The sequence below is a fragment of the Mobula birostris genome, chromosome 5 (genome assembly GCF_030028105.1).
Source record: "Mobula birostris isolate sMobBir1 chromosome 5, sMobBir1.hap1, whole genome shotgun sequence".
NCBI classification, from domain to species: Eukaryota; Metazoa; Chordata; class Chondrichthyes; order Myliobatiformes; family Myliobatidae; genus Mobula; species Mobula birostris.
In genome coordinates, this window is record NC_092374.1 from 39,607,125 (window position 1) to 39,634,490 (window position 27,366).

General features: G+C 42.6%; 1 protein-coding gene across 3 annotated transcripts in view; it reads right to left on the reverse strand.

The window, feature by feature from the left end:
- The window catches only part of arhgef28a (Rho guanine nucleotide exchange factor (GEF) 28a), a 379,030-nt gene that overhangs the window by 312,172 nt on the left and 39,492 nt on the right, over window positions 1-27,366 (reverse strand). For all 3 annotated transcript variants that reach the window (XM_072257921.1, XM_072257920.1, XM_072257922.1), the window contains exon 2: window positions 19,706-19,749. In XM_072257921.1, the coding sequence (XP_072114022.1) occupies window positions 19,706-19,738 (33 nt within the window). In that variant the 5' untranslated portion in view covers window positions 19,739-19,749. The remainder of the gene's footprint in view (window positions 1-19,705; window positions 19,750-27,366) is intronic.

Genomic DNA, 27,366 nt, shown 5'->3' on the forward strand with positions numbered 1-27,366 from the left:
ATCATTGCAAATTCAGCCACAAATCCATTCACTCCACTGTCCAAATCATTGACATACATTGTAAAAGGCAGCGGTCCCAACACTGACCCCTGTGGAACTCCACTGGTAACCGGCAGTTTGCTTAGAAGTTTAACTGCCCCAACCAAACCAGCCAAATCGACCTTTGTGAAAGAAATGCAGGAACATTTAGAACTGAAACTATTATTGATTGCAGAATTCTTTAGGTTTCATAAGCAGAATCAAAAGGAAGGGGAATCCACTGGAGCTAAAGTGGCTGAATTGAAGAGATTTTCTGAGCATTCTCAGATGGGCTTAATGATGCACTCAGAGATTGTTTAGTTTGTGAAATGTTACAAGAAAGCTTCAAAAATGACTCCTAATTGAAGCACAAGTCACATTTAACAGATCAATTGCAATTGCTGCATCAGTGGAACAAGCAGCCAGAAACACAATTGAGTTACAGTCGGGAATGAAAGTGAGCATGAAGAAAATTGTGACTTACAAACAGAAACTGACCTGGCTGAACAAACTGTGTTACCGTTGGGCCAGGAGCTCGCACACACCAGACCAATGCAGGTTTAACGGCAACACTTGCAGAAAATACAACAAAGTAGGATGCTGGACACACCAAAATAAATGGATTGCACAGGGAAGAAAAAAAGACAAAAAGTCAAATTGTAGTTTCAAAAAGAGCATTAATCTGTATGCTGTTGATGAAATATCTGAAAAGAATGAGACTGACTCAGAACTGTGTAGCCTTAAGATTTACATGGTGAAAACTATCAATGGACAAGCAATATGGCCTACACCAGAAGTGAATGGCAAATTACTTAAATTGGAATTGGACAGTGGCTCTGCTGTTTCAGTCATTCCACAAAATGAGTTTGAATGTCATTTCAAAAATACTAAACTGAAGCCTGCAGTTATCCAACTAAGAAAATAGTTATACTACAGAAAAGGTAACTCCTGTGGGAATGACATTCGTAACAGTGAAATACAACAACCAACAAGTCACATTGGGCTTGTATTCAGAAAGAACAGGAGGGCCAGCACTGTGGGCCCATGCTTGCCTGAAACAATTATGACTTGATTGGAGATCCAGCCACCATTTGCATGCCAGATTCCCCACAGCAGGATCAATTGAAAGCAAATGAAGAAAGATACTGGATGATGCCACAGCATTGTTCAAGGATGGCATTGGAAAATTCAAACATACCAAGGGTAAAATAGTGTTAAATGAAAATGCCACACCCAAGTTTTACAAAGCCTGTCCGGTTCCTTGTACCATCCATGATAAAGTAGCCAGTGAGCTAGATCGCATGGAGGCATAAGGAATTCTTTTCAAGGTTGTATGGAGCCCTTGGGCAATTCCTTTGGTTCCAGTAGCAAATAAGAATGGGTCAGTCAGGATCTGTGGTGATCTTAAGGTCACCATCAACCCAATACTGGAAGTAGATCAATATTCTTTGCCAGGACCAGGCGAAGGGTCTCGGCCTGAAACGTCTGACTGCGCCTCTTCCTAGAGATGCTGCCTGGCCTGTTGCGTTCACCAGCAACTTTGATATGTGTTGCTTTCTCATTATAATAGGTTTCAAAGGTTCATTTTATTGTCAAAGTATGCACATACAATTTAACTCTGATATTTTTCTTCTCCAGATAACCATGAAATACAGAAAGACCATGCAGTTGATGAAAGAAAAGACATCAACTTGCCCTCCCCTGCACAAAAAATACAAGAAACAAAACTCACAGACCCCAAAATCCCGCCCCCCACAGAAAAAAAAAATTGCCAATAGCACCAAACCTCCCTCCCTGCAGAGATAAACGATAACAGTCCCTGACTCCCTCAGTGGCATTCAGTATCACGTGGTTGACATCATTGTTACCAGTAAGGATGAAAAGAAACACCTCCAAAATCTCAAACTGGAGGAACTCAGCAGGTCGGGCAGCTTCCGTGGTAATGATCAGTCAACGTTTCGGGCCAGAACCCTTCATCAGGACTGAAGCGGGAGGGGGCAGAGGTCCTATAAAGAAGGTTGGGGGAGGGTGGGAAGGAGAAGGCTGGTAGGTTCCAGGTGAAAAACCAGTAAGGGGAAAGATAAAGGGGTGGGGGAGGGGAAGCAGGGAGGTGATAGGCAGGAAAGGTGAAGAAGAAATAGGGGAAAATACACTGGGTAGCAGAAGGAGGCAGAACCATGAGGGAGGTGATGGCCTCCTCTACAGCCATGATCGGGCTAAACCCAGGTTGGAGGAGCAACACCTCATATACCGCCCAGGGCTGCGTGCTCAGTCCACTGCTGTTCATTCTGCTGACCCACAACTGTGCTGCAACACACAGCTCAAACCACATCATCAAGTTCGCCGATGACACGACCGTGGTGGGTCTCATCAGCAAGAACGATGAGTCAGCATACAGAGAGGAGGTGCAGCAGCTAACAGACTGGTGCAGAGCCAACAACCTGTTTCTGAACGTGAACAAAACAAAAGAGATGGTTGTTGACTTCAGGAGGACCCGGAGCAACCACTCTCCGCTAAGTATCGATGACTCCTCCGTAGAGATCGTTAAGAGCACCAAATTTCTTGGTGTTCACCTGGCGGAGAATCTCACCTGGTCCCTCAACACCAGCTCCATAGCAAAGAAAGCCCAGCAGCGTCTCTACTTTCTGCGAAGGCTGAGAAAAGTCCATCTCCCACCCCCCATCCTCACCACATTCTACAGAAGTTGTATTGAGAGCATCCTGAGCAGCTGCATCACGGTCTGGTTCGGAAATTGCACCATCTCGGATCGAAAGACCCTGCAGCAGATAGTGAGGTCAGCTGAGAAGATCATCGGGGTCTCTCTTCCCGCCATCACAGACATTTACACCACACTGTGCATCCACAAAGCAAACAGTATTATGAAGGACCCCACGCACCCCTCATATAAACTCTTCTCCCTCTTGCCATCTGGAAAAAGGCACCAAAGCATTCCGGCTCTCGTGACCAGTCTATGTAACAGTTTCTTCCCCCAAGCCATCAGACTCCTCAATACCCAGAGCCTGGCTTGACACCAACCTACTATTCTCTACTGTGCCTACTGTCCTGTTTATTATTTATTCTTATTTATTGTTGTGCCTGCACTGTTTTGTGCACTTTATGCAGTCCTGGATAGGTCTGTAGTCTAGTGTAGTTTTTGTGTTTTTTTCTTACATAGGTCAATGTAGTTTTTGTATTGTTTCACCATGGTCCTGGAAAATGTTGTCTCATTTTTCCTATGTTCTGTACCAGCAGTTATGGTTGAAATGACAATAAAAAGTGACTTGACTTGACTTGACTTGACTTGATCTGACTGTAGCTGTGATATTGTCCCTGAGTAGTTGTGCAAGTCCCCACCCCTCCATACCTACCACGCACTATGTTACTCATCTCTACCTTTAACTCTGGGACATGAAGCACCCATTCCTGTCCCTGTCTCAGGCAAGTCTCTGTAATGGCCACAACATCATAGTTCCATATACATCACCTTTACCGATAATACTCGTAGCATTAAAATACATACCACTTCAAACTATCTATCCTATCGTATCTATTCATTTGCTCCTGTCTGTTTTACTGGCCCTGACACCTACCTTCCTCTCCATCCCTCCACTTCTGACCTGGTGCTCCGTTTTCCCATTCCTTTGTCAAAATAGTTTAAACCTTCCCAAGTAGCATTAACGAACCTCCCAGCCAAGATATCTGTTCCCCTCCAGTGCAGGTCACCCTTGCCCCAGAAAAGGTTCCAATCATCCAAGAAAGCGGAACCCTGCACCTTGCACCAGTTCCTGATCCTGGCATTCATCAATTGTATCATCTATCCCATGACACCAGAAGTAATCTGGTAATCTGAGCAGGAGAAGATGGCAACGTTACGTAGCGCGCAGCGGCCGCTCCAGTGAATGATGTCTGTTATCTATCAAGTAGGGTGCACAATCCTGATTTGCTGGAGACAGACGTGAGAGTACGGAGGAACTTCTGGAGAAACTTCTGAAATGTCTTTTTCGCTGCCGCTGTTACTGTGTGATCCAGAATCTCTGGAGGGGAAGGCCCCGAGTCCTCGGCTTTGCTTGTTGCTCGGCAGCTGGGGTAGGGTCGAAGCGCTCGGCAGAGGTGGTGCTCGGTGCTTGGTGTCAGAGGGCTGGTCAGAAGCTCTAAGTTTTCGGACGGACAAAGAGTCAGCTGTGGTCGGGTGTTTCCAATGCATCGGCAGTTGACGGCGCCTGGAGGTTTATGACAGGGAGAGTTTCTCCTTTTTGCCGCCTGCTATCAGGACTATCGGGAGTCGATCGGTACTTTGAGACTTTTTTTACCGTGCCCATGGTCTGCTCTTTATCAAATTATGGTATTGCTTTGACACTGCTGTAACTATATGTTATAATTATGTGGTCTTGTCAGTGTTAGCCGTTGGTTTGTCCTTTTTTTTTGTGATATCACCCTGGAGGAACATTGTATCATTTGTTAATGCATGCGTTTCTAATTGACAATAAACGAGGACTGAGTGTCCTCATAATCTAATCTAATCTAAATTACTGCCTTGGAGGTCCTGCTCTTCACCCTCCACCTTGAGAATATCCTGTAGTCACTCCGAGATTTCATGGACCCTGGCATCTGGGAGGCAATACACCATCCTGGTGTTGCTTTCTGTCCATTCTCTCAACTACTGAGTCTGCTATCACTATCACTCTGCCTGACTTCACCCTTCCCTAATGAGCCTTAGAGCCAGCCACAGTGCCACAAGCCTGGTTGCTGTTAATCAGAGGGTGGAGCAGAGTGGTGATGGCGCTAAACGGGGATTCCTTTGCTTGCATCTTTGGAAACAGCTCTATTTCCATCTTTAATATCTCTGCTTTTCCCTTTCGGGATTCTTTTGAAGATGCTGACCTGGAGTTACACGCTGACTTTGTTCTTTGCAGGAATGGGACCCACTCTCGGGGCATCACGACTGGCCATTATCCGACATGCCAAGGGTGCAGTCTAAGTGTTCGGCTCACCTTTGGAAGCCTAGGATCTTGGGGCTCTGGAGACGGGGCAGATCAAAGGTCGGTGTCGTGGGAGCTGGAAGATCTTTGGCTGTGTGCCCAGAGACCTGAGATCTTGGGTCACAGAGCTTGGAAAAAGCGACACAACGGACTCTTAACATCGTAAACCAGTGAGTTGTTTGTTACGTCTCCCCTCTCGCTGTGATATGGAGACATCTCTTTCTCCCTTATTATGAAGAGAGAGAACCTGTGGTATGTCAAATATCGGGTGAATGCATAGTCTTTGGAGTACTGCAAGTCTGTGTCTTTGCTGTTGCTTTTGGTGCATGCCTGAGTGATCGGTGGCGGGTGCCGATGCTTCTTTTTGCCGGTGGGGGGAGGGGGATCATTGCCTGCTGCTGCTTACGCATGGGAGGGAGGGGAGCTGGGGGGGGGGGGACTTTGGGGTTCTAACATTTAATTGTCATTCATCTTTGGGGCACTCCTGTGTTTTTGTGGATTGTTCTGAAGAAAAAGCATTTCAGGATATATATTATATACATTTCTCTGACATTAAATGTACCTTTGAAACCCTTGAAACATAGATCATCACCCCCAGCAGTATCCAAACGGGTATACGTGTTGCTGTGGGGAATGGCCACAAGGGAACCCTGCACTCACTGCTGACTCTCTTTACTTCTCCTAGTGGTCACCCACCTACTACATGAAGCCTGCACTACGGGTGTGACCACCACAGTAAAAGTTTCAGCTATGAGGTTTTCAACCCCACAGATGGTCCTGAGTACATCCTGCTCCAGCTCCAGTTCCATGATCTTGTTAGTTAGGAGCAGAAGTTGGCTGCACTTCTAGCAGATGTAGTCATTAGTGAGATGGTTATGTATCCTGAAATCCCACATTTCAAAGGAAGAGCATTCCACTGCCTTGACCATCCTTCCTACGTTGAGCTAAGGACTAATGATCTACAGACAATAAAAAACCTATCTGTTCTTACCTATACCTTCTCTTGGAACCCTCTGAGGTTCACACTCACCTAGGTCACTTACTCAGCCTCTTCTCACTGAGCTTGTAATATCTTTGCTCCAACCTCTCAAGCCCAAGTTCCAAAATCAAAGCAAATGATCCTAAATGACACAGCACCCTTAGCATCTGTCTGTTCTTGCTAAAGCTTAACCACTCTAACCCAGGCCCACTCCAGCGATTGCCACACTGCTTACACGTCATTTCTTTTTATTGGCTCAAACAGAACTCACTCCCGGCGAAGCTTGTTCTTTTCAAATGGCTCCCGCTCTGCAACAATGCCGTTGCTAATTCAAAAAAATATTTTTGGAGCCAGTGTCTGTGCCACATGACTCCACAATTCTATGAGTAGGACAGGATGAAATATCTAACTCTCTAATAATAAGAAAAAATGCAAGGTTGTATTTGGGTATTGCATTGTAAGAAGTACATGTTTATACTGTCTGCAGCTTCTACATACACAAGCTGAAAGCAAATTGGCAAGATAATAAGCAGGAGGATGCTATCATCTTCTACAATTTTATTTTTTAATTTAGAGATACAGCATGGTAACAGACCCCCGACAAGGCCACGCAGTCCAATGATACCTATGTGACCAACTAACCTACTAACCCGTATGTCTTTGGAATGTAGGAAGAGACCAGAGCACCCGGAGGAAACCCACACATTTAGGAGGAGAACTTGCAACTCCTTACAGACAGCAGCGAGAATTGAACCCGGGTCACCAGCACTGTATAGCATTACACTAACTGTTACACTCTCCCAATTTCAGTGCTGTACTGGCTGCACTCAGTAGTAAGAACCATTGTCTCCACCACTGACATAAACGGATTGTGTCAGTCCTCACCCATTAGCTTCTCCTGCTACCAGTTGTCTACCAGCTCATTCTGTGAAAGACAAACGGTTAATGTTGTGAGAGACTTGCAACGGTGTTAATGTGCATCAGGGTGTGGCAGAGCATATATGATATGAGTTCTGATCAAGAGAAGTTATTGCTGAGCAAGCAAAGGGTGTGAGGTGCATTAATAAACAACTGAGCTTATGGAACACTCTACTCAGACATGGCAATTGAAGTTATATTCAATACCGATGACTCAGAGCCTCATCTTGGCGCATCGTATTCTGACCTATAGTTCTTTAGTGCTGACACAGATAACTCCTCCTGCTGTTGTCAACGTAAAGGTCTCTGCTTTCGCAGGAGGTACAGAACAGCCCAACTCCCCTCACCTCCTTCTGGAACCAGTCCATCTATCCAAATACTCTTATAGTCATAGTCATAGTCATACTTTATTGATCCCGAGGGAAATTGGTTTTCGTTACAGTTGCACCATAAATAATTAAATAGCAATAAAACCATAAATAATTAAATAGTAATATGTAAATTATGCCAGGAAATAACTCCAGGACCAGCCTATTGGCTCAGGGTGTCTGACCCTCCAAGGGAGAAGTTGTAAAGTCTGATGGTCACAGGCAGGAATGACTTCCTGTGACGCTCTGTGTTGCATCTCGGTGGAATGAGTCTCTGGCTGAATGTACTCCTGTGCCCACCCAGTACATTATGTAGTGGATGGGAGACATTGTCCAAGATGGCATGAAACTTAGACAGCATCCTCTTTTCAGACACCTCCGTCAGAAAGTCCAGTTCCATCCCCACAACATCACTGGCCTTACGAATGAGTTTGTTGATTCTGTTGGTGTCTGCTACCCTCAGCCTGCTGCCCCAGCACACAACAGCAAACATGATAGCACTGGCCACCACAGACTCATAGAACATCCTCAACATCATTCGACAGATGTTAAAGGACTTCAGTCTCCTCAGGAAATAGAGATGGCTCTGACTCTTCTTGTAGACAGCCTCAGTGTTCTTTGACCAGCAGCATTATTGAATCACAGAACAGCGTGAGACAGGGCCATTCTTCAGTTCAATCACATTAGAATGACTTCCGAAATTCCTGTCAGCACCCGCCATTTCTGCAATACAGTGTCTTTTGAACAGGAGCAGAATGGTTTTTAACTGCAGTTTAGCTTTACTTGTTGCTGAATACTCATCAGTTTTGGGCACCACAGAGGTGCCAGCTATATAATGCCATAATAATTGCAAGCAGACAGCATAAATTAAATGGCTGAACTATTATGACTTAAATGCAGATTACAATCAGCATGTGTTTGGGGGGGGGGGCAATACTACACGCCAATGAACAGCGTGTAGATTAGAAATAAATAGGATTTCACCAGTCCTGATGAATCAACCCAAAACATTGACTGCTGACAGCAGCGCCTCTTCTTTCTTACAAGTTTGCAAAGGTATGGCACGTCATCTAAGACTCTGACAAACTTCTATAGATGTGAGGTGGAGAGTGTATTGACTGGCTGTGTCATGGCCTATGGCCTTGAACATAAAAGCCTACAAAAAGTTGTAGATACGGTCAGGCCATCATGGGCAAAGCCCTCAACACCACTGAGCACATCCACAGATCACTGTGACAGGAAAGTAGCAACCATCATTAAGGACCTCCACCATCCAGGCCATGCTCTCTTCTTACTACTGCTGTCAGCAAGAAGGTGCAGGAGCCTCAGGACCTATACTGACAGAATCAGGAACAGTTATTACCCCTCAACTATCAAGCTCTTGAACCAGAGGGGATAAATACACTCAACTTTAGTTAGCTAGCTAGCCAGCAAGCAGTACAGATCAAAGTAGGCTCTTCTGGCTCTTCTGTCTCTTCAAGCCATGCTGCCCCACAACTCTGACTAATCCTAACTTAAACACAGGACAATTTACAATGACCAATTAACCTACCTGGTATATCTTTGGACTGTGAAGGAAACTGGAGCACCCAGGGAAAACCCACGCATTCTACAGGGAGGACGAACAGAGACTCCTTACAGGATGTCACCAGAATTGAACTCTGGACTCTGTAACACCTCAAGCTACAATAGCGTCACGCTAACCACTGATAGGCCTGTTTTTCTTCAATTTACGTTAAAAAAAAAGACCTCCAGGACTACACGTTTGTTTTGTTTTTAATTATTTAAAATTGGATTCCCTGTCAAACTGTTAAAATTTCTGATGTGACATCACTGAACCAATTGAAGCATCCATTCCATTTCCTTCTTCAAAACTACTGTCTGACCCAAGCAAGTATTTATCTAAATTTCAGATATCGAACATCCACATTTTGCTTGTGAGTAAGATCTAAATTTCTCCTTACGTTTAAACATTTTAGTTAATAATTCTGAAATAGAAAAACAATTGAGATTGCTAAGACTTTTACATCCCTAAAAGAAATTAAATCATTATACAAATGAACATTTTCAGAATCAATTTATAGATCTCCTTTCAGCCCAGACAGGTCACGAAATAGGTGTGCCCAAAATAATACCTGTCTGCTTCATTTTCGGCAAAACACTGGTAACTGGAGAACAATGTTATTTGTTTGAAAGGACCACAGTGGGTGTAACGAAGCATTGTAAGAGTGGCTCAGGTATCATCAATCACAAAAGCACCTTTGTCAGAACCTACTAACAATGATTCACCTTCAGTCAGATTTGCAAATCCAACATTGCTAAACACAAGTCAGCTGATGGGGTATGGCTCAAATTACAATTCTTTGAATATAACATAGTCTTTGTGCAATGTATTAACAATGTAATTGTCTTTAAAGAGTCTTTATAACACATTCAACAGCTATTAGGAATTTATAAGTGTATAATGGACCACCAATTGCAGATTTCCCTCAAAGATGTCAATGGGTCTAAAACCTGCAACTCCCTACCCAATATTAGTATTGGAGGGATTCACAAAGACAAATCCTTAACATAAAGTAATTAATTTCACTTGCACCGTTCTTGTTTCCGGACGTAAACTCTTGGTCTCCACTGCGGCACTGTGACACAGACTGCTCAAATATTGGGGTATCACTTTACAGATCTTTTGTGTGCTACTGGTTTTAAAACAGCACTGGCTCTTGGCAGAATTCCAAGAACAGCCTGCCTGGCCTGGAGGTAGCACGTTGAGCTGCAAAACAAAACCACCAGGAATAAAGGAAACACCTTTAAGGATTCACCCTTTAGAAACTAAGCTGCACTTTCAGCTGAACAACAGAAATCACAAAATTACTTACAAATTCTAAAACATCCTCAGCTATAATTGACTGCATAAATTATTCATTTTCTAACTTTGTACTTATATAGGAAGACTAAAGGAAGCACGGGTAGTATTTCAACTATCCATTTTAGATATTTTAAATAAAATAAGGGCTAAAGGGTTCTTTTGTGTGATACAATATTTCTGTGTAGGCTATGAAGTAAATTGAGAAAACAGTTGCTAAATGTGATCGGGTCCTCGTGCGGAGTTTACACACTTCTGAACATGTATTCCTACTCTGTAACCTTGCTACACACAAGGACACAGGGATCAAATAGTCTGAAGTCATACTTTGCGCAAAATTCAGATTCGTTTTTTTTGTTTATTATGTGTACATAGAAACATACAGTGAAACGTGCCATTTGCGTTGATAACCAGTTCAGCCTAAGTAAGTGCGGGGGGCCTGCAGATGTCACCACACATTCCAGCGCCATATTACATGCCACAATACTCAGCAGAACAACACAGAATACAACAAAACAACAACAGCAAAATAAGCCCCTTTCTGCCCGACCACCCTCTCACACACCCACTCACACGCAGACAAACCCCCAACACTAGGACAGACTTTCAGTCCTCCAGCAGACTCACGGGCTCGCAGACAACAGGGCTCTGTCTTCCTCAAACTAGTACAGTGTTTTGGCCATCGGGCTTAGACTTCTGGACACTGGAATAACCTTCGGGTTTCAATCTCCAGTACCGACGCCAGGTCTGGCCAATGATGGGATCCAAAACTGCAGGCCTCATACTCCGGAGTCACCGACTCACATACCTGGTGTGTCACTGGCCCTCGTGCCTCCTGCTCACACAGTCATCTGATCCCAGGATAACAACCTAGGGGACCCGCTGACCCAGTGGGCCCTCATCCCCAATGGTTTTCGTCAAGAGCACTTGCCAGCCCAACATCCACAGATCTCCCCTGTTACACATCCACGTCGCTGGCCTTCAAATCTGGAGTGGAGGCCGAGATTCCAGATGCCCTTCATCCCATAACACCATGATACATAGAAGCAGAATGAGAATTAGGCCATTTGGGCAATTGAGTCTTCTCTGCCATTAAGCCAAGGCTGATTTATTACCTCTCTCAACCCCATTCCCCTGCCTTCTCCCCAGAACCTTTGATGCACAAGTGAACGATGAATTTATCAATCTTGTCACTGAGTATATTCAAGGCAATATCATCCACAGCCACCTGAATGAATTCCACAGATTCACTACCCTCTGGCTGAAGAAATTCTTCCTCATCTGTGTCCTTTTATACTGAGGCTTTGCCCTCTGGTACTAACCACTACAGGAAACATCCACACCACATCCATTCTATCTAGGCCTTTCAATATTCGATAGGTTTCACTATCATTCTTCTAAACTCCAATGAGCACAGCCCCAGAGTTATCAGGCACTGCTCATACATTAACTCTTTCATTTTCTGAATCATTCTCATGAGCTTCTTCGGGATCCTCTCCAATGCCAGTGCATTCTTTCTCAGATAAGGGGTCCACTCAAAATGAACACTCACACTGCATTTGCCTTCCTTACCGTTGACTCAACCTCCAAGTTAACTTTTAGGGAATCCTACATGAGGACTTCCAAGTCCCTTTACAACTCTGATTTCTAAACTTGCTCCCCATTTAGAAAATAGTCTACGTCTTTCTTCATTCTACGAAAGTACAAGACCATATACTTCCCTGCACTGTATTCCATCTGCCATTTCTTTTCTCATTCTGCTAATCTGTCCAAGTCCTCTGCAGACTCTCTGTTCCTCAACACTACTTGCCCCTCTACCTATTTTTGTAGCATCTGCAAACTTGACCTCAAATCTATCGATTCTGTCATCCAAGTCATTGATATATAATGTGAAATGAAGCGATCCCAACACCAACCTCTGCGGAACACTAGTCACCGGCAGCCAACCAGAACAGGCCCCCTATATTTCCATCCTTTATCTCCTTCCAGTCACCCAATCTTCTATCCATGCTACTATACCTCATGTATTGATATGGGCTCTTATCTTGTTTAGTAGCCTCATGTGTGGCACCTTGTCAAAGGCCTTCTGAAAATCCAATTAACAACATTCACTGAATCTCCTTTGTCTATCCCACCTGTCATTTCCACAAATAAATCCAGCAGACTTGTCACACAATACTTCCTCTTACGGAACCATGCTGGCTTTGGCCGACTTTATCATGTGTCTCCAAGTACCCTGAAACCTCATCTTTAATGATGGGCTCCAACATCTTACCAACTTCTGAAGTCAGGTCAATTGGCCTATAACTTCTTGTCATTTTCCCTCACTCCCTTTTTAAAGAATGGAGTGACATTTGCAATTTTCCAGTCCTCTGGAATTATTCCAAAATCCTGTGATTCTTGAAAGGTCACTACAAACGCCTCCACAATCTCTTCAGCTACCTTTTTCAGAACCCAAGGGTGTAGTCCACCTTGTCCACGTGACATATCTACCTTCAAATCTTTCAGCTTCACAGAAGTACTAGCAACTACACTCACTTCTGCCCCCTGACACTCTTGAATTTCTGGCATACTGCTGGCATGTTCCATGGTGAAGATTACACAAAATACTACCTCTCAAACATCATTTTCCAGAGGTCTGACATCCACTCTTGCCTCTCCTTTACTCTTTAGATCTCTGAAATCTCTAGACCCGGGTTTCTCCACTGGGGTTCCATGGAACACTAAGGTTCCGTGAGAAGTCGCTAGCGATTCTGCGAGAGATCATGATTTTAAAAAAAACATCATTTTTTGAACTTGGTGGGCACCGACCAAGCAGTTGCGTTAGCAACCTCGTGTGAGGTCTCTCAGCGCAGTGTAAGGCAGTGCGCAGTAGGATCGTGTTTATTTGGTTGAGTACATTCTCAGTTTTTGACGTGAGATAGAGGAGGCCATTGGTAATTGGTAAGCGCTCTATTGCATGGAGGGGAGGACGGTAGGCTGATGAGGAGCATGAAGTGCCTTTTCCAAGCATTGAATGCACTTGCCCGACTTGGGTTGTGACATCAGCCACTCCCTCCCAAATTACCTCCCTCCAATTTCTCCTTATGTGCTTCCTAACTTTCCCTTTTATTAAACCCTGTGTTTTACCAACACATCTGATGGTCAAATGTGGTGATTTTTGAAGAGGAGGTTTGAGATGGAAGAAAAGGAACTGCAATCTTCTGAGTTATTTCACAGCACTAGTGCAGCAACTGACTCAAAAAAAAATGTCAGTAAAAAGGCTCAGGAAACAAGTTATTTAGTAGTAGAACTTATTACCCGGAAAAGGAAAAGTCAGACAATTGGTGAGACGCAATAATGCCAGTATGTAAAATTATAGTGGGTCTAATGCTAGGACATGATGCAGTCAAAGAAATTGAAAAGGTTTCACTCTCCAACAGTACGATAAGTCGATATATTGATGCTGAAGAAGTTTTGTATGATATACCAAAAAAAAACAACAGCTTCTCTATCCAGATTGATGAATCAACAGACTTCACCAATAAATGTCGTGTTGTAGCATTTGTAAGATTTGGAAATGATGGTGAAATTCAAAAAAAACATTTTCTGTTGCAAAGACTTGCCAGAAACAAGCCAAGACTTAATGGTTTGCCTTCACATCTGGAAACAAAAAGTCTGTCTTGGAGGAACTGTGTTGGCATCTGTACAGATGGTGCCCCAAAAGTGGTTGGATCCGTGAGAGGTTTTGTTTCTCTTGTGAAAAAAGAAAATCCTGACGTAGTCACAACACACTGCTTTCTTCACAGAGAGGTGCTGATATTAAAAACTCTAGTAGATTAAATTTAAAAAGTTCTAGATTGTGCTACAAAAACGGTTAACTTTATTAAACAAAGATGAGTTCACTCAAGAATATTTTAAAACATACATGAAAACCTGGACAAAAAGCACCCAAATCTCCTGCTACTTACAGAAATCTGGTGGTTTAGCAGAGGAAAAGTTCTTAACAGAGTGTTTGAGTTGAAAAGTGACTTGCATGGGTACTCTCAAGAAGATAGTAGGCCAGATATTGCTGAGTACTTTGAGGATGAAGAATGCCTGCCGAATGCCTGCAGGCACTAGAGAAAATTGAATCTTTGGAAAAAATTATGTTGCAAAAGGAAATCTAGAAATGTTTCCACTGTTGCTTGGGCTTGAGAGTGAAGTAGGAGATCAGAAAGTCTTGAGTCTTATTTAAAACCACCTGGAAGACTGCAGAATAAAATTAAACCGTATTTTTCCTCCCTTTCAACGCAAATGTATGATTGGGTGAGGGACCCCTTCTCTGAATCTTCTGCTCAGTTTGAGAATTTGACTTTGAGAGAAGAGGAAGAACTTTGTGAGCTGCAGTCTGATTGTGCACTCAAAATGAGATTTACTGACCTTCCCTTGGACAAGTCTGGATTTCTGTGAAAGAAGAGTATCCTGCCATTCATAGGAAATCAGTGAACATTTTGCTGCAGTTTCCAACTTCTTGCATGTGTGAGCAAGAGTTTTCTTGTTTAACAAGCATCAGGAACAAGGATGTAAATAGTCTCATTTCAGTTGAAAGTGAATTCCTGTGTGCTTATCTCATGCTTGACCCACAATTGAGTAGTTACACAGCAAAAAAACAAGCATAGGTTTCACATATTAGGTTTATATTTGAACCTGATCATGTCACTTAGTAAGAAAATGATTTTTCAAAGTTTTGTATAAAATTGTGTCTTGGGCTATATTTTTATTCACATCGCTATGGCTTACGGTTTTTAGTAACTTTACTATTCAACGTAATCAATAATTTTGCATGTTGTAAACAGCATTAATTAAAATCAATTTACAACCTTTATTTAAATTAAATCTACCGAGCCTACCTTTAGGAAAATTAAATCCCACCTTGGCTTAAGCCAGTCATTTAACATTTATTATTTTTGCCTTATGAGTATTTAAAATTTATGAAAGGGAAAGAAAGAGATACATTTAAAGAAAGGTAAGCTAGCTTAACTACCTGTTTTTTTTCAGGAAAGATTGGCTAAAAGTTCATTCTCCACTCAAAAGAGCATTAACAATTATTTTTTATACATCTTACTGATCACACAAATGTACCGTGAGCTATAGCTATAATAATTTTTATGCAGGAGTCCCCTGAGACCTAAAAATTACTTCAACGATTCCTCCAGTGCAAAAAGGTTGAGAAAACCTGCTCCAGTCCCAACTCTAGCTTCGTCAGTCACCCCAAGACCTCAAAAAGTAAGAGTATATGAAAATCCTAAAGCACAGACTGTAAAGATGATTTTCATCAATGCCAAATCATGAATCACCAGGACAAAGCAACAAAAAGAATCAACGCTTTAAGATGTACTCAGTTTAAGAAACTACTGTTGTAGTTTCATCCCAGTTACTAGAGCTGGAAGGCACATGGTGCGTAGAAGGCAGAGGGCAGCTACTTCCTGGGCTCATAGACACTGTGCTTTTCATGCACTGCCCACTGGGAAGCACACTACCATTTTATAAAGTGATCAATCCATGTCCGTCACACAGCCTAGTAAGAAAGTGGATGGGGAAGGCTTGGCGAAGATAGGAAACAATGGTGAATGGTGATCCCATGACCCATTAGTGTGACCTAACCGGACCACTTCATGACTCAGCCACTGCCCCACAAACATCATGACCACAGTTCATAAGTCTGCCCGCATAACGTAGCAAGTTAAAATTAAGACCATAAGATATAGGAGCAGAAGTAGACCACTCAGCCCATCGAGTCTGCTCCGCAATTCAATCATGGGCTGATCCAATTCTTCTAGTCATCCCCACTCCCCTGCAGTCTTCCCATACCCTTTGATGCCCTGGCTAATCAAGAACCTATCTATCTCTGCTTTACATGCACCCAATGACTTGGCCTCCACAGCCGCTCGTGACAACTAATTCCACAAGTTTACCACCTTCTGACTAAAGTAATTTCTCCACATCTGTGTTCTAAATGGACATCTTTCAATCCTGAAGCCGTGCCTTTTGTCCTAGACTCCCCTACCATGAGAAATAACTTTGCCATATCTAATCTGTTCAGGCCTTTTAACATTTGGAATGTTTCTATGAGATCCCCTCGCATTCTCCTGAACTCCAGGGAATACAGCCCAAGAGCTGCCAGCCATTCCTCATAGGGTAACCCTTTCATTCCTGGAATCATTCTCGTGAATATTCTCTGAACCCTCTCCAATGTCAGTATATCCTTTCTAAAATAAGGAGCCCAAAACTGCACACAATACTCCAAGTGTGGTCTCACAAGTGCCTTATAGAGCCTCAGCATCACATCCTTGCTCTTATATTCTGTACCTCTAGAAATGAATGCCAACATTGCATTCACCTTCTTCACCACCAACTCAACTTGGAGGTTAATCTTTCGGGTATCCTACACAAGTCCCTTTGCATCCCTGCATTTTGAATTTTCTCCCCATCTAAATAATAGCCTGCCCGTTTATTTCTTCAACCTAAGTGCACGACCATACACTTTCCAACATTGTATTTCGTTTTCCACTTCTTTGCCCATTCCCCTAAACTATCTAAGTCTCTCTGTAGGCTCTCTGTTTCCTCAACACTACCCGCTCCTCTAGCTATCTTGGTATCATCAGCAAATTTAGCCACAAATCCATTAATCCCATAGTCCAAATCATTTACATACATCATAAAAGGCAGTGATCCCAACACCAATCCCTGTGGAACTCCACTGGTAACCATCAGCCAACCTAAATAGGATCTTTTTATTTCCACTCTCTGTTTTCCGCCGATCAGCCAATGCTCCACCTATGCTAGTAACTCTCCTGTGATTCCTTGGGCTCTTAACTTGCTAAGCAGCCTCATGAGCGGCACCTTGTCAAAAGGCCTTCTGAAAATCCAAGTACACCACATCTACTGCATCTCCTTTGTCTACCCTGCTTGTAATTTCCTCAAAGAATTGCAGTAGGTTAGTCAGGCAGGATTTTCCTTTCAGGAAACCATGCTGGTTTTGGCCTATCTTGTCATGTGCCTCCAGGTATTCTGTAATCTCATCCCTAACAATCGATTCCAACAACTTCCCAACCACTGATGTCAGGCTAACAGGTCTATAGTCTCCTTTCTGCTGCCTCCCACCCTTCTTAACTAGTGGAGTAACATTTGCAATTTTCCAGTCACCCAGTACAATGCCAGAATCTATCGATTCTTGAAGGTCATTGTTAATGCCTCCTCAATCTCTCCAGCTACTTCCTTCAGAACCCCAGGGTGCATTTCATCAGGTCCAGGAGATTTATCCACCCTCAGACCACTTAGCTTCTTGAGCAGCTTCTCAGTCGTAATTTTCACTGCACATACTTCACTTCCCTGACACTCTGGAATGTCCGGTACGCTGCAGAAGGCTTCCACTGTGAAGACTGATGCACAATATGCATTCAGTTCCTCTGCCATCTCTGCGTCTCTCATTACAATATCTCCAGTGTCATTTTCTATTGGACCTATATCGACCCTCAACCCTCTTTTACCCTTTATATACTTTAAAAAGCTTTTAGTATCTTCTTTGATATTAGTCACCAGCTTCTTTCATAATTCATCTTTTCCTTCCTAATGATCTTCTCAGTTTCCTTCTGCAAGTTTTTAAAAGCTTCCCAATCCTCTATCTTCCCACTAGCTTTGGCTTCCTTGTAAACCCTCTCTTCTGTTTTCACTTTGGCTCTGACTTCACTTGTCAGCCACGGTAGAGTCCTTCTTCCATTCAAAAATTTCTTCCTATTTGGAATATATCTGTCTTGCACTTCCCCATTTTTCACAGAAACTTCAGCCATTGCTGCTCTACTGTCCTTCCTGCAAATGTCCCTTTTCAGTCAACTTTGGCCAGTTCCTCTCTCATGCCATTGTAATTTCCTTTATTCCACTGAAATACCGACACATTTGATTTTATTTCTTCCCTCTCAAATTTCAATGTGAACTTGATCATATTGTGATCACTGTTCCCTAAGGATTCCTTAACCTTAAGCTCTCTTATCACATCTGGATCATTGCACAACACCCAATCCAGCACAGTTGATCCCTTAGTGGGCTCAACAACAAACTGTTCTAAAAAAACCATCCCTTAGACATTCTACAAATTCTCTCTCAAGGTCCAGTACTGGCCTAGTTTTCTCAATCCACTTTCATGTTAAAATCCCCTTCTTATTATGACATTGCCCTTCTGACATGCCTTTTCTATCGCCTGCTGTAATTTGTAATCCACATCCCGGCTGCTCTTTGGAGGCCTCTATACAACTGCCATTTGGGTCCTTTTACCCTTATCATTTCTTAACTCAAGGTGGAATTTAAATTAAGCTGGAATTTAAAACTATGTCCCAGGAGAGACCCTCTCATTCACTTGCAGTGCCAATTTGCACCATATTTTACTGCTTATCTTAGTGCAAAGTATACCAAAGATCTCAGGTCTTTTTGTTCCAACTGTTTGATCCAATTTCAGTGGATAATTAAGGGACAAAAGTGCACATATTGATGATACCATCAAATGCACCAAATATGATGGGAAAATAATACCAGTGATAGGTGTCAATTGCAACACAATACATGAATATGATATCAGCATAACCATTTCTAAATAGCTACAGAACACTTTTTGTGTGATTTACACAAGCAAAAAAATAATAGTGTTTTCATAATTTAATTTTGGTGTTCCTATTACTGTAAGAGTCAATTCTAGCTCTTCTCCAACAGATGTCTTCAGTATTTTCCAAATCGGCTCAAAGTTATTTGATCTTCTCTCCCACCTAAATTGTACATTCAACCTGATTAACCTCCAATAACCACCTCATCTTCCTTAGATGGGAGATATGACCAACCAGTGGCGTGTTTTCTACTTAACACACACTAACTTCAGTTTTGCCAGGGTCCTTTAATGTTATACTTGGAGAAATGTTACCGTCATGAAAAGGATAGTCGCTCTCCCTTTCCCTCAGAAACTCAGCTCTGTTTGAACCAAGGCTACAATGTTGTGTATTTAATATTTCAGTAATTTCTAAGTAATATTATAAATATATTATTTGGTTAAGCACTCTTTGTTTAAATATTTCATTCTGATTATATGTATGAAGTACGTGAATGGCAATTGCCACCTCATCACTGCGTCATAAGTGCATGTCTCACTAAAAGTAAAAATAAACATACACAAGTTATCTCCTGGCTCCATGTTTTTCTTTTCATTGTTTTTTTTTAATTTTTGGAGTTAACAGTCTGGGGCTAAGTAATGTTGGCAACTCCTAGACACACTATTAGTTCATGTGATCCAATGTGAAATGAATTTGGGCAGTCACGACAGTGCGAGGAACAAAGAATGATCACTGGACAGACAAGTTAGGATTGAGCTTTAAAGAACAGTGTTGTAATGGTAGCAGGAGTTACAAACTTAATTGTCTGTGTTTATCTAACCTGCTTTAACTTGGGCAACTGAACAGCAAAGGTTTAATTCTCCACCATCACCAGTCCGTTCATCTTCATTTTCAAGTTACAGACAAAAATTAGCACAAGTTAAATTAAAGATAGAAATTCAGCTAACAAAAAAGTAGGTACTTACATATATTGGCACTTCATGTTCACTTAACTCCATCTCTTCTACATCTGTGTACAGAAAAAGAACTGTTTTTATAACTACACATTCAAATATTTTAGCATCATATTAAATCTAATCTCCTGGCAAAATAAATAACGTATGGCTGCGCAAGAATACGAAGAAACAGATAATGGGTTACAGTGCAGTAAATTGTTAATCTAATAAAGTTATATCATATTATTTCAACAGTATTTAATATGTATGGCACAACAATGTTCATTCCCTCAAGAATTCAGAGAGTAATTTGATCTATGACACATTTAATATGAGTATATTGTAATTCATCTCAAGTACCTGCACTTCGATACCCACTTTTACAGTGTTAAGGCATCCAGTTCCTTCAGACATCTTGCTTATTTATGAAATGAAGCCAGTTCTTTATTTCTTTAAACTGTATCTGTAATTGTTCCCCAATCACGATGTTTACAGTCCGAGCAAATCTGAAGACGCCAACCTCTGTATATTTTTGGGCCTATTCTAGTGCAGAATGTATTTGACAATATTTCTTTTTCCGAACTATCAAGTTCAACCCTCCCACGCCTAAGAAAGCCATTATAAAAAGGATCAGTGTAGTTCCACATTGATTTCAATTAACTGAAATAAATCAAATTTATTCCTTTCTCAATTCATTTATGGAACTTTATATATCACGTGCAGAGCCAACATTTACTGCTCATCCCTAATTGCCCTGTGAGAAGGTAACTATGGATCTGAACTGATGCAATCCTTCTAATGAAGGTACTCTTTCAATGCTGTTGGGCACAGATGACTTGGAGGGAAATCTAAAGTTGGTGATGTTCCCATGCTTCTGCAGTCTTTGTCCTTCAAAGTGACACAAAGTGCAGAATTTGGAGATCCATTAATATTTTATAAATAGTTCACACTGAAGCCATGGAACGTCACTGGTGCAAGAAATAAGTGTTCAGGTGGTGGATAGGGTGCTTATTCATCAAGCTGTTTTGAACCTGATGCTGACAATGCTTTTTGAATGTTGTGGATGCCACACATTTCCTAGCAAATGGATATTAATCTGTCAATCTCCTAATGTGCTTAATGTAAACTGTGACATTAACCGTGACAAATTTACTTCTTCTACTCAGGACAGAATCAATTATAAATGATCCTTTACATATTTAAATACTCAGCATCTGTTGTGTTACTGGCAGCTTCTTCCTCTTCCTTCACTTCTCATCCCACTTTAGATTCTACAGCTTCAGTAATGTTTGTTCTGTACTGGTGTAAAATCTATAACTGTAAATTACTAACCATCCAAATGACAGTGACACATAGACATCACCATCTCTTCCCCCATTGAGAATCCTCTAAAGTTACTCTTCATAAAGTGCTCGTCTTCACAGGAATACTCATCTTAACCATTATAGAGACTTTATATTTAATTGCTGCATTGTCTTAGTGAGGAGAAATGGAAAACTTTGCAAGGAAAGGTTGAATTTAATTGATTCAACTCCACCTTTCACTGAAACAGATCCTCTTTAATGAATGGGCTTCATGGATTAAATGCTTTCCAAAGAAACGAGCCAGAAAACTTCTAAAACTTTCAGAAATCCAATTACCCAAATTCAACAAGTCATCAGAAACACATTATTGCTTATTTTTTAAAAAAAGCAAAAGAAGTTTAGTATAGTATAGCCAACACAAAAGGGAAGAGATGGCAAGACAATTAGAAAAAAAAACCACAAAGGAGATTCCCAGTGATAAAATATTATTGATGTTCATATTTTCACTTTCGTTCTATTCCACATAATTATAGAAGCACTGAGTAAAACAGTATGGAAGCAGGCCAGTCAACCCAATTCATCCATGCCAGTCATGATACTGATCAAGCCAGTACCAGTCACCCATATTTATGAATCAGAATCAGGTTTATTACTAACGGTTCATTTTTGTCTTCTCCAGATAGCCATTAAACACAGAAAGAGCATAGATGTTGATGAAAGAAGTGGCATCCATGGAATGGAAGTCCACCATCCACCAGCATGGAAAAGAAACAAAACTCAAAGACGCCAAGAGCAAAAGACTGCCACGGCAACAGTCACTGAACCCCTATACATAACAACCCCTGACCCCCTCACTCGCAGAAAAGAACAGTGGCAGTAGCACCAGACTCCCAACCTCACCTCTTACACACAAAAATGAACAGATCAACCACCCGCTAATTCTCCACAAGAAAGAAAACACCAAACTACGGAAGGAAACCAAAATAAAGTACAGTCCAATTATCACATAAATCTCAGAATATGGGAACTGTCTTTTTGTCTACATATGAGGAGAGCACCCAGATAAACTCAGACCTTCTATACAGAGTGACCGCTGACTCAAGTCCTAACGCCACAAATCAGGTTCTGAACGCCGCTGACCCATGGTCGAACGGAGCCCACCCGGGACCAAACACCACTGACCCAGGTCCGAATGCCAGTGATCTGGGTCCGAACACACCGCTCCAGCTGCTGACCGTCTCTGCTGGGAATCATCACTGACACACTCCACATTCACCTCAGTGCTTCAGTCTTCCTCACTGCTTCGAGATGGAGTCGTTCGTGAGCCCACGCCTAATCTCTGGTCTTTTCCATGAGTCTGCTTGTGTTCTCGGTCCTTTACGGACCCAGTCTCTGATCTCCATGAGGCAGCTCTCTAGACACAGCACAGCGCTGGACCCTTCGATCGAGATTCAAACTGTACAGCACAGGATGCAACCATTTCCACAACACAAGCAAGACAAAAAGAACTAGCAGGAGGCTTAGAAAAAGAGAACTGATTGGACAGATTTGCTACTCATTTTGCCCATGCAACGGTTGTTGGCTGGAACCACCATGACCACCATCACTGTCTCATATGACATGAAATTTGTTGTTCTGTGGCAGCAGTACAATGTAATATATAAAACTACCATAAAGTACAAAATCAATAAATAATGCAAAAAAAAAATAGTGTTCATGAGTTCATGGGTCTTTCAGAAATCTGATGAGAGGGGATGAAGCTATTCCTGAATAATTGAGTGTTGGGCTTCAGATATTTGTAGCCCTTCCTTTATGGTAGTAATAGTAACAGATGGCGAGGGTCCTTAATGATAAATGTCGCTTCCTCAAGGTATCCTGTCGATGGTGGGGAGGGATGCGTCCATGATGGCTGAGTCTGCACCCTCTGCAGCATGTTGTGATCCTGTGCATTCAGCCTCCCTTTATACTAGGCTCTGATTCAACCAGTTAGAGTGTTTTCCATGGTACATCTATAGAAATTTGCTAAGGTCCTTGGTGACATACCAAATTTCCTGAAGCTCCCAACAAAGTAAAGCCACTGATATGCCTTCTTAGTGATTGTATCAATGTGTTGGGCCTACGACAAATCCTTGGAGGTGTTGACACCCAGGAATCTAAATATGCTCACTCTTTCCACTGTTGATCCCCATCAATGAGGATAAGTGAATGTTCTCCTGACTTCCCCTCCCTGAATTCCACAATCAATTCCTTAGTCTTGCTGAAGCTGACTGTGGAGGTGTAATTGTGACACCACTCAATCACCCAAACGATCTCACTCATGTATGCCTGCTCTTTGCCGTCTGAGATTCTGCCAACAACAGTGGTGTCTTTGGCGTATTTATAGATGGTGCTTCAGCTGTGCCTAGGACATAGTCATGAGGGTAGACGGAGCAGAGTAATGGGAAAGCACACATCCTTGAAGTATGCCTGTGTTAGTTGTCAGCAGGAGATGTTATTACCAATCCATACTGACTGTGGTTTCCTAATGAGGAAATCGATGATGTAGTTGCAGAAGACAACAGAAGCCCAGATTCTGAAGCCTGATGATTGATAAACAGTAGCCTGATATATGTTTTGTAGTTATCTAGGAACTCTAACACCAAGTCGAGAGGCAGAGAGATTGCATCTGCTGGAGACCACTTTTGGTAGTAGGCAGAGTACAATGGGTCCAGATCCTTGCTGAGGCAGGAGCTAATTCTAGCCATGACCAATCTCTCGAAACACTTCACTTCGGCAGATGTGAATGTTACTAGGTGATAATCATTGAGACAGCTCACCTTACACTTGGCCACCACTATGATTGTTGTCCTTTCCAAGTAAGTGGGAGCCTCAAACCACAGTGAGAGGCTGAAAATATCCTTGAATGCTCCAGCCAGCTGAACAGCACAGATTTCTGGAACAGGGCCCCACTTGGCCCATATCCCTCTAAACCCCTCCAATCCACGGACTTGTCCAAATGTCTTTTGAATGTTGTTATTGTACCTGCCTGAACGACTTTCTGTGCAGTGCATTCGGTATACACACCACTCTCTGCGGGAAGAATTTACCCTTCCTGTCCCTTTTAAATCTTTTACCTCACACCCTAAACCTTAAACCTATGCCTACTAGTTTTCAGTTCCCCTACCCTGGTCAAAAAAACTATACGTGTTCACCCCACGTATGCCCTTCTTGATTTCATTCACCTCCGTAAAATCACCCCTCCAATCTCTGATGCTCCAAGGAATAAAGTGCTAACCTGCCCAACCTCACCTTCGAGTGCTGGCAATATCTTCATAAACTTTCTTTGCACTCTAATCATATCTTTCCTATAATATGGTCATCAAAATTTTAACAATACTCCAAGTGTGGCCTCATCAAAGTCACATATAACTGTAATATACTGACCAGCTTCTATACTCAATGACCTGCCTGATGAAGGCCAGTGTGTCAAACGGCTTTTTTACAACCCTGTCTATTGGAGGGGGGAGAGGGAGGGAGGAGTTAGATCTTTATTGTCATTGCTGAGAACAATGAGATTGCAGTGTGACTCCATTCAGTGCGGAACAGCAGACTAGCAATTCAATTACTAAAAACACAATGACTGCAGCTTTTCTAAAACACTCTCCAGAGTGTTACATGACCCACCCAGCCAACACACTTTTCATCCCTCTTCCCTCCGGGAGAAGGCTCAGGAGCTTGAAGACTCCTACGGCCAGATTTGGGAACAGCTTTTTTCCAACTGTGATAAGACTGCTGAACAGATCCTGACCCGGATCCGGGCCATACCCTCCCAATATCCGGATCTGCCTTCGGTTTTTTGCACTACCTTACTTTCCCATTTCTATTTTCTATTTATGATTTATAATTTAAATTTTTACTATTTACTATCGATTTGTACTCCAGGGAGCACGAAGTACAGAATCAAATATCGCTGTGATGATTGTACGCTCTAGTATCAATTGTTTGGCGACAATAAAGTAAAGAGTGTTTAAATCTGAAAACGCCGGTTGGGCGTTGTAGTGTGTACGGGGTAACCAGAGGTTTTAAAAAACCTGTCGTCCCTTTCATCGGTGAAGAGACTACGGCTGTAGGAAATGTTTCCAGGGTGACCCCTCTGTGGGAGTGGGGAAGATGTTGGTGGGGCCACCTGGGGGTCTGTGTGTCCGTATGTGTAGCTATTGTAGTGGCTGTGAGGCTGGTATTGTGGCGGTGAAAAGTACTGCGGGGAGCCATCATATTCCTCATCATTGCAAATCCCTCTGCAACAGAGTTAGTCAGTTTTTCAATGTTCGTCGTCAGCCAGGTCATACTGTCCGTGAACTCCATCGGTTGCCTCCATACGCTCCAGTATTTGTTTTTTCAGTTTTAAATCCTCCTGTGTGAGAGCCAACAGCTGTCCGTCATTTGGCAATTTCCTTTTAAGTTTTTCTAGTCTGTAACTGGACAAACACGCACCAAGTACACCGCCTGCGCATGTTTGGGGAGGAGACTCACCCAAACACCCGTTTTAATGTGGACAGAGGTATTTTCAAAAACGCCTGGTGTGGTCGCCTACCATTTTTACACGAAACGGGCATTTTCAAAATTATCCGGTCTAGTGTGGACGTAGCCCAAGTTACAGCTGAATTAAAAGCAAGCATTCCCAAAATGAAAAGGAACAGTGGCAGCCCCATTCACTGTGACACAAACATGAGAAAATCTGCAGATGCTGGAAATCCAAAGCAACACACACAAAATACTGGAGGAACTCAGCATCTATGGAAAAGAGTAAACAGTCAACTTGTCGGGCCAAGACCCCTTCATCAGGACTCAACCCACATGAAGGGACGAATAAATGCTGCTCACCTGCTGAGCTCCCCCAGCACTTTTGTGTGAGTTGCTCCCATTCATTGGGGCGCCCTTCAGTAAACAACGCACCGGGACCTTACCAGTCCCTATCCAGATCTCTGCTCAGCCTCTACATGATGAAGTCACTCAAGCTCAAAGCCAAAGCCAGTAATGACCATTCCACTAGCAGTTGCCTCCTTTCGATTTATTGCTGCACCTTACAATTAGCCGATTGGAATTGCTTCCGCAGACTGCATCTAAAACAATGGCTCTGCTTTCTTCCTGCTTGAAACACATCTGTGTGCCGTTGGAAGAGATTCTTTCTCCAGAGTGTAATTATAGAAATTTCAGCCCTTTGAGCCACGTGCACAGCAATCTCCTGATTTAATCCTAGCCTAAGCATAGGACAATTTACAATGACCGATAAACCTACCAACCAATACATCTTTGGACTGTGGGAGAAACCAGAGCACCCAGAGGAAACCCACACCGTCTCAGGGAGAACGTACAAACTCCTACAGACAGCAGCAGCCTATGAAGTGTTGTGCTAACCACCACACCACCATGTTGCCCCAATATACATCCCCATGATTTTTCACCTTCTACCACGTGTTATCAAAATGGCTTTGTTGTGAAAGCCCACTTCTGTATGAATGATACGTGATGTCTGCAGGCAGCATGTACATGAACATATATTCCAGAAGTGTTGCTTAGCCTGACCTTGCAATCCATAAGCTTTGATCATTCACACAGAGGCCAATGCTCCCTATCTTCTTTTGTATTTTCTTAAATAGTAAATTATGTATTAGGACAGTTAATCCTAGGTGACTAACGAGTCCAGCTTCTAATCTTTTTAATATGATATTAACCCTCAAATGATTACAATAGACGATAGACAATAGGTGCAGGAGTAGGCCATTCAGCCCTTCGAGCAGCACTGCCATTCACTGTGATCATGGCTGATCATCCACAATCAGTATCCAGTTCCTGCCTTATCCCCATAACCTTTGATTCCGCTCTCTTTAAGAGCTCTATCCATCTCTTTCTTGAAAGCATCCAGAGACTTGGCCTCCACAGCCTTCTGGGGCAGAGCATTCTATATATCCACCACTCTCTGGGTGAAAAAGGTTTTCCTCAACTCCGTTCTAAATGGCCTACCCCTTAATTCTTAAACTGTGGCCTCTGGTTCTGAACTCACCCATCAGCAGGAACATGCTTCCTGCCTCCAGCGTGTCCAATCCCTTAATAATCTTATATGTTTCAATAAGATCCCCTCTCAGCCTTCTAAATTCCAGAGTATACAAGCCCAGTCGCTCCAATCTTTTGACATATGGCAGTCCCGTCATCCCGGGAATTAACCTTGCGAACCTACGCTGCACTCCCTCAAAAGCAAGAGTGTCCTTCCTCAAATTTGGAGACCAAAACTGCACACAGTATTCCAGGTGTGGTCTCACCAGGGCCCTGTACAGCTGCAGAAGGACCTCTTCACTCTTATACTCAATTCCCCTTGTTATGAAGGCCAGCATGCCATTAGCTTTCTTC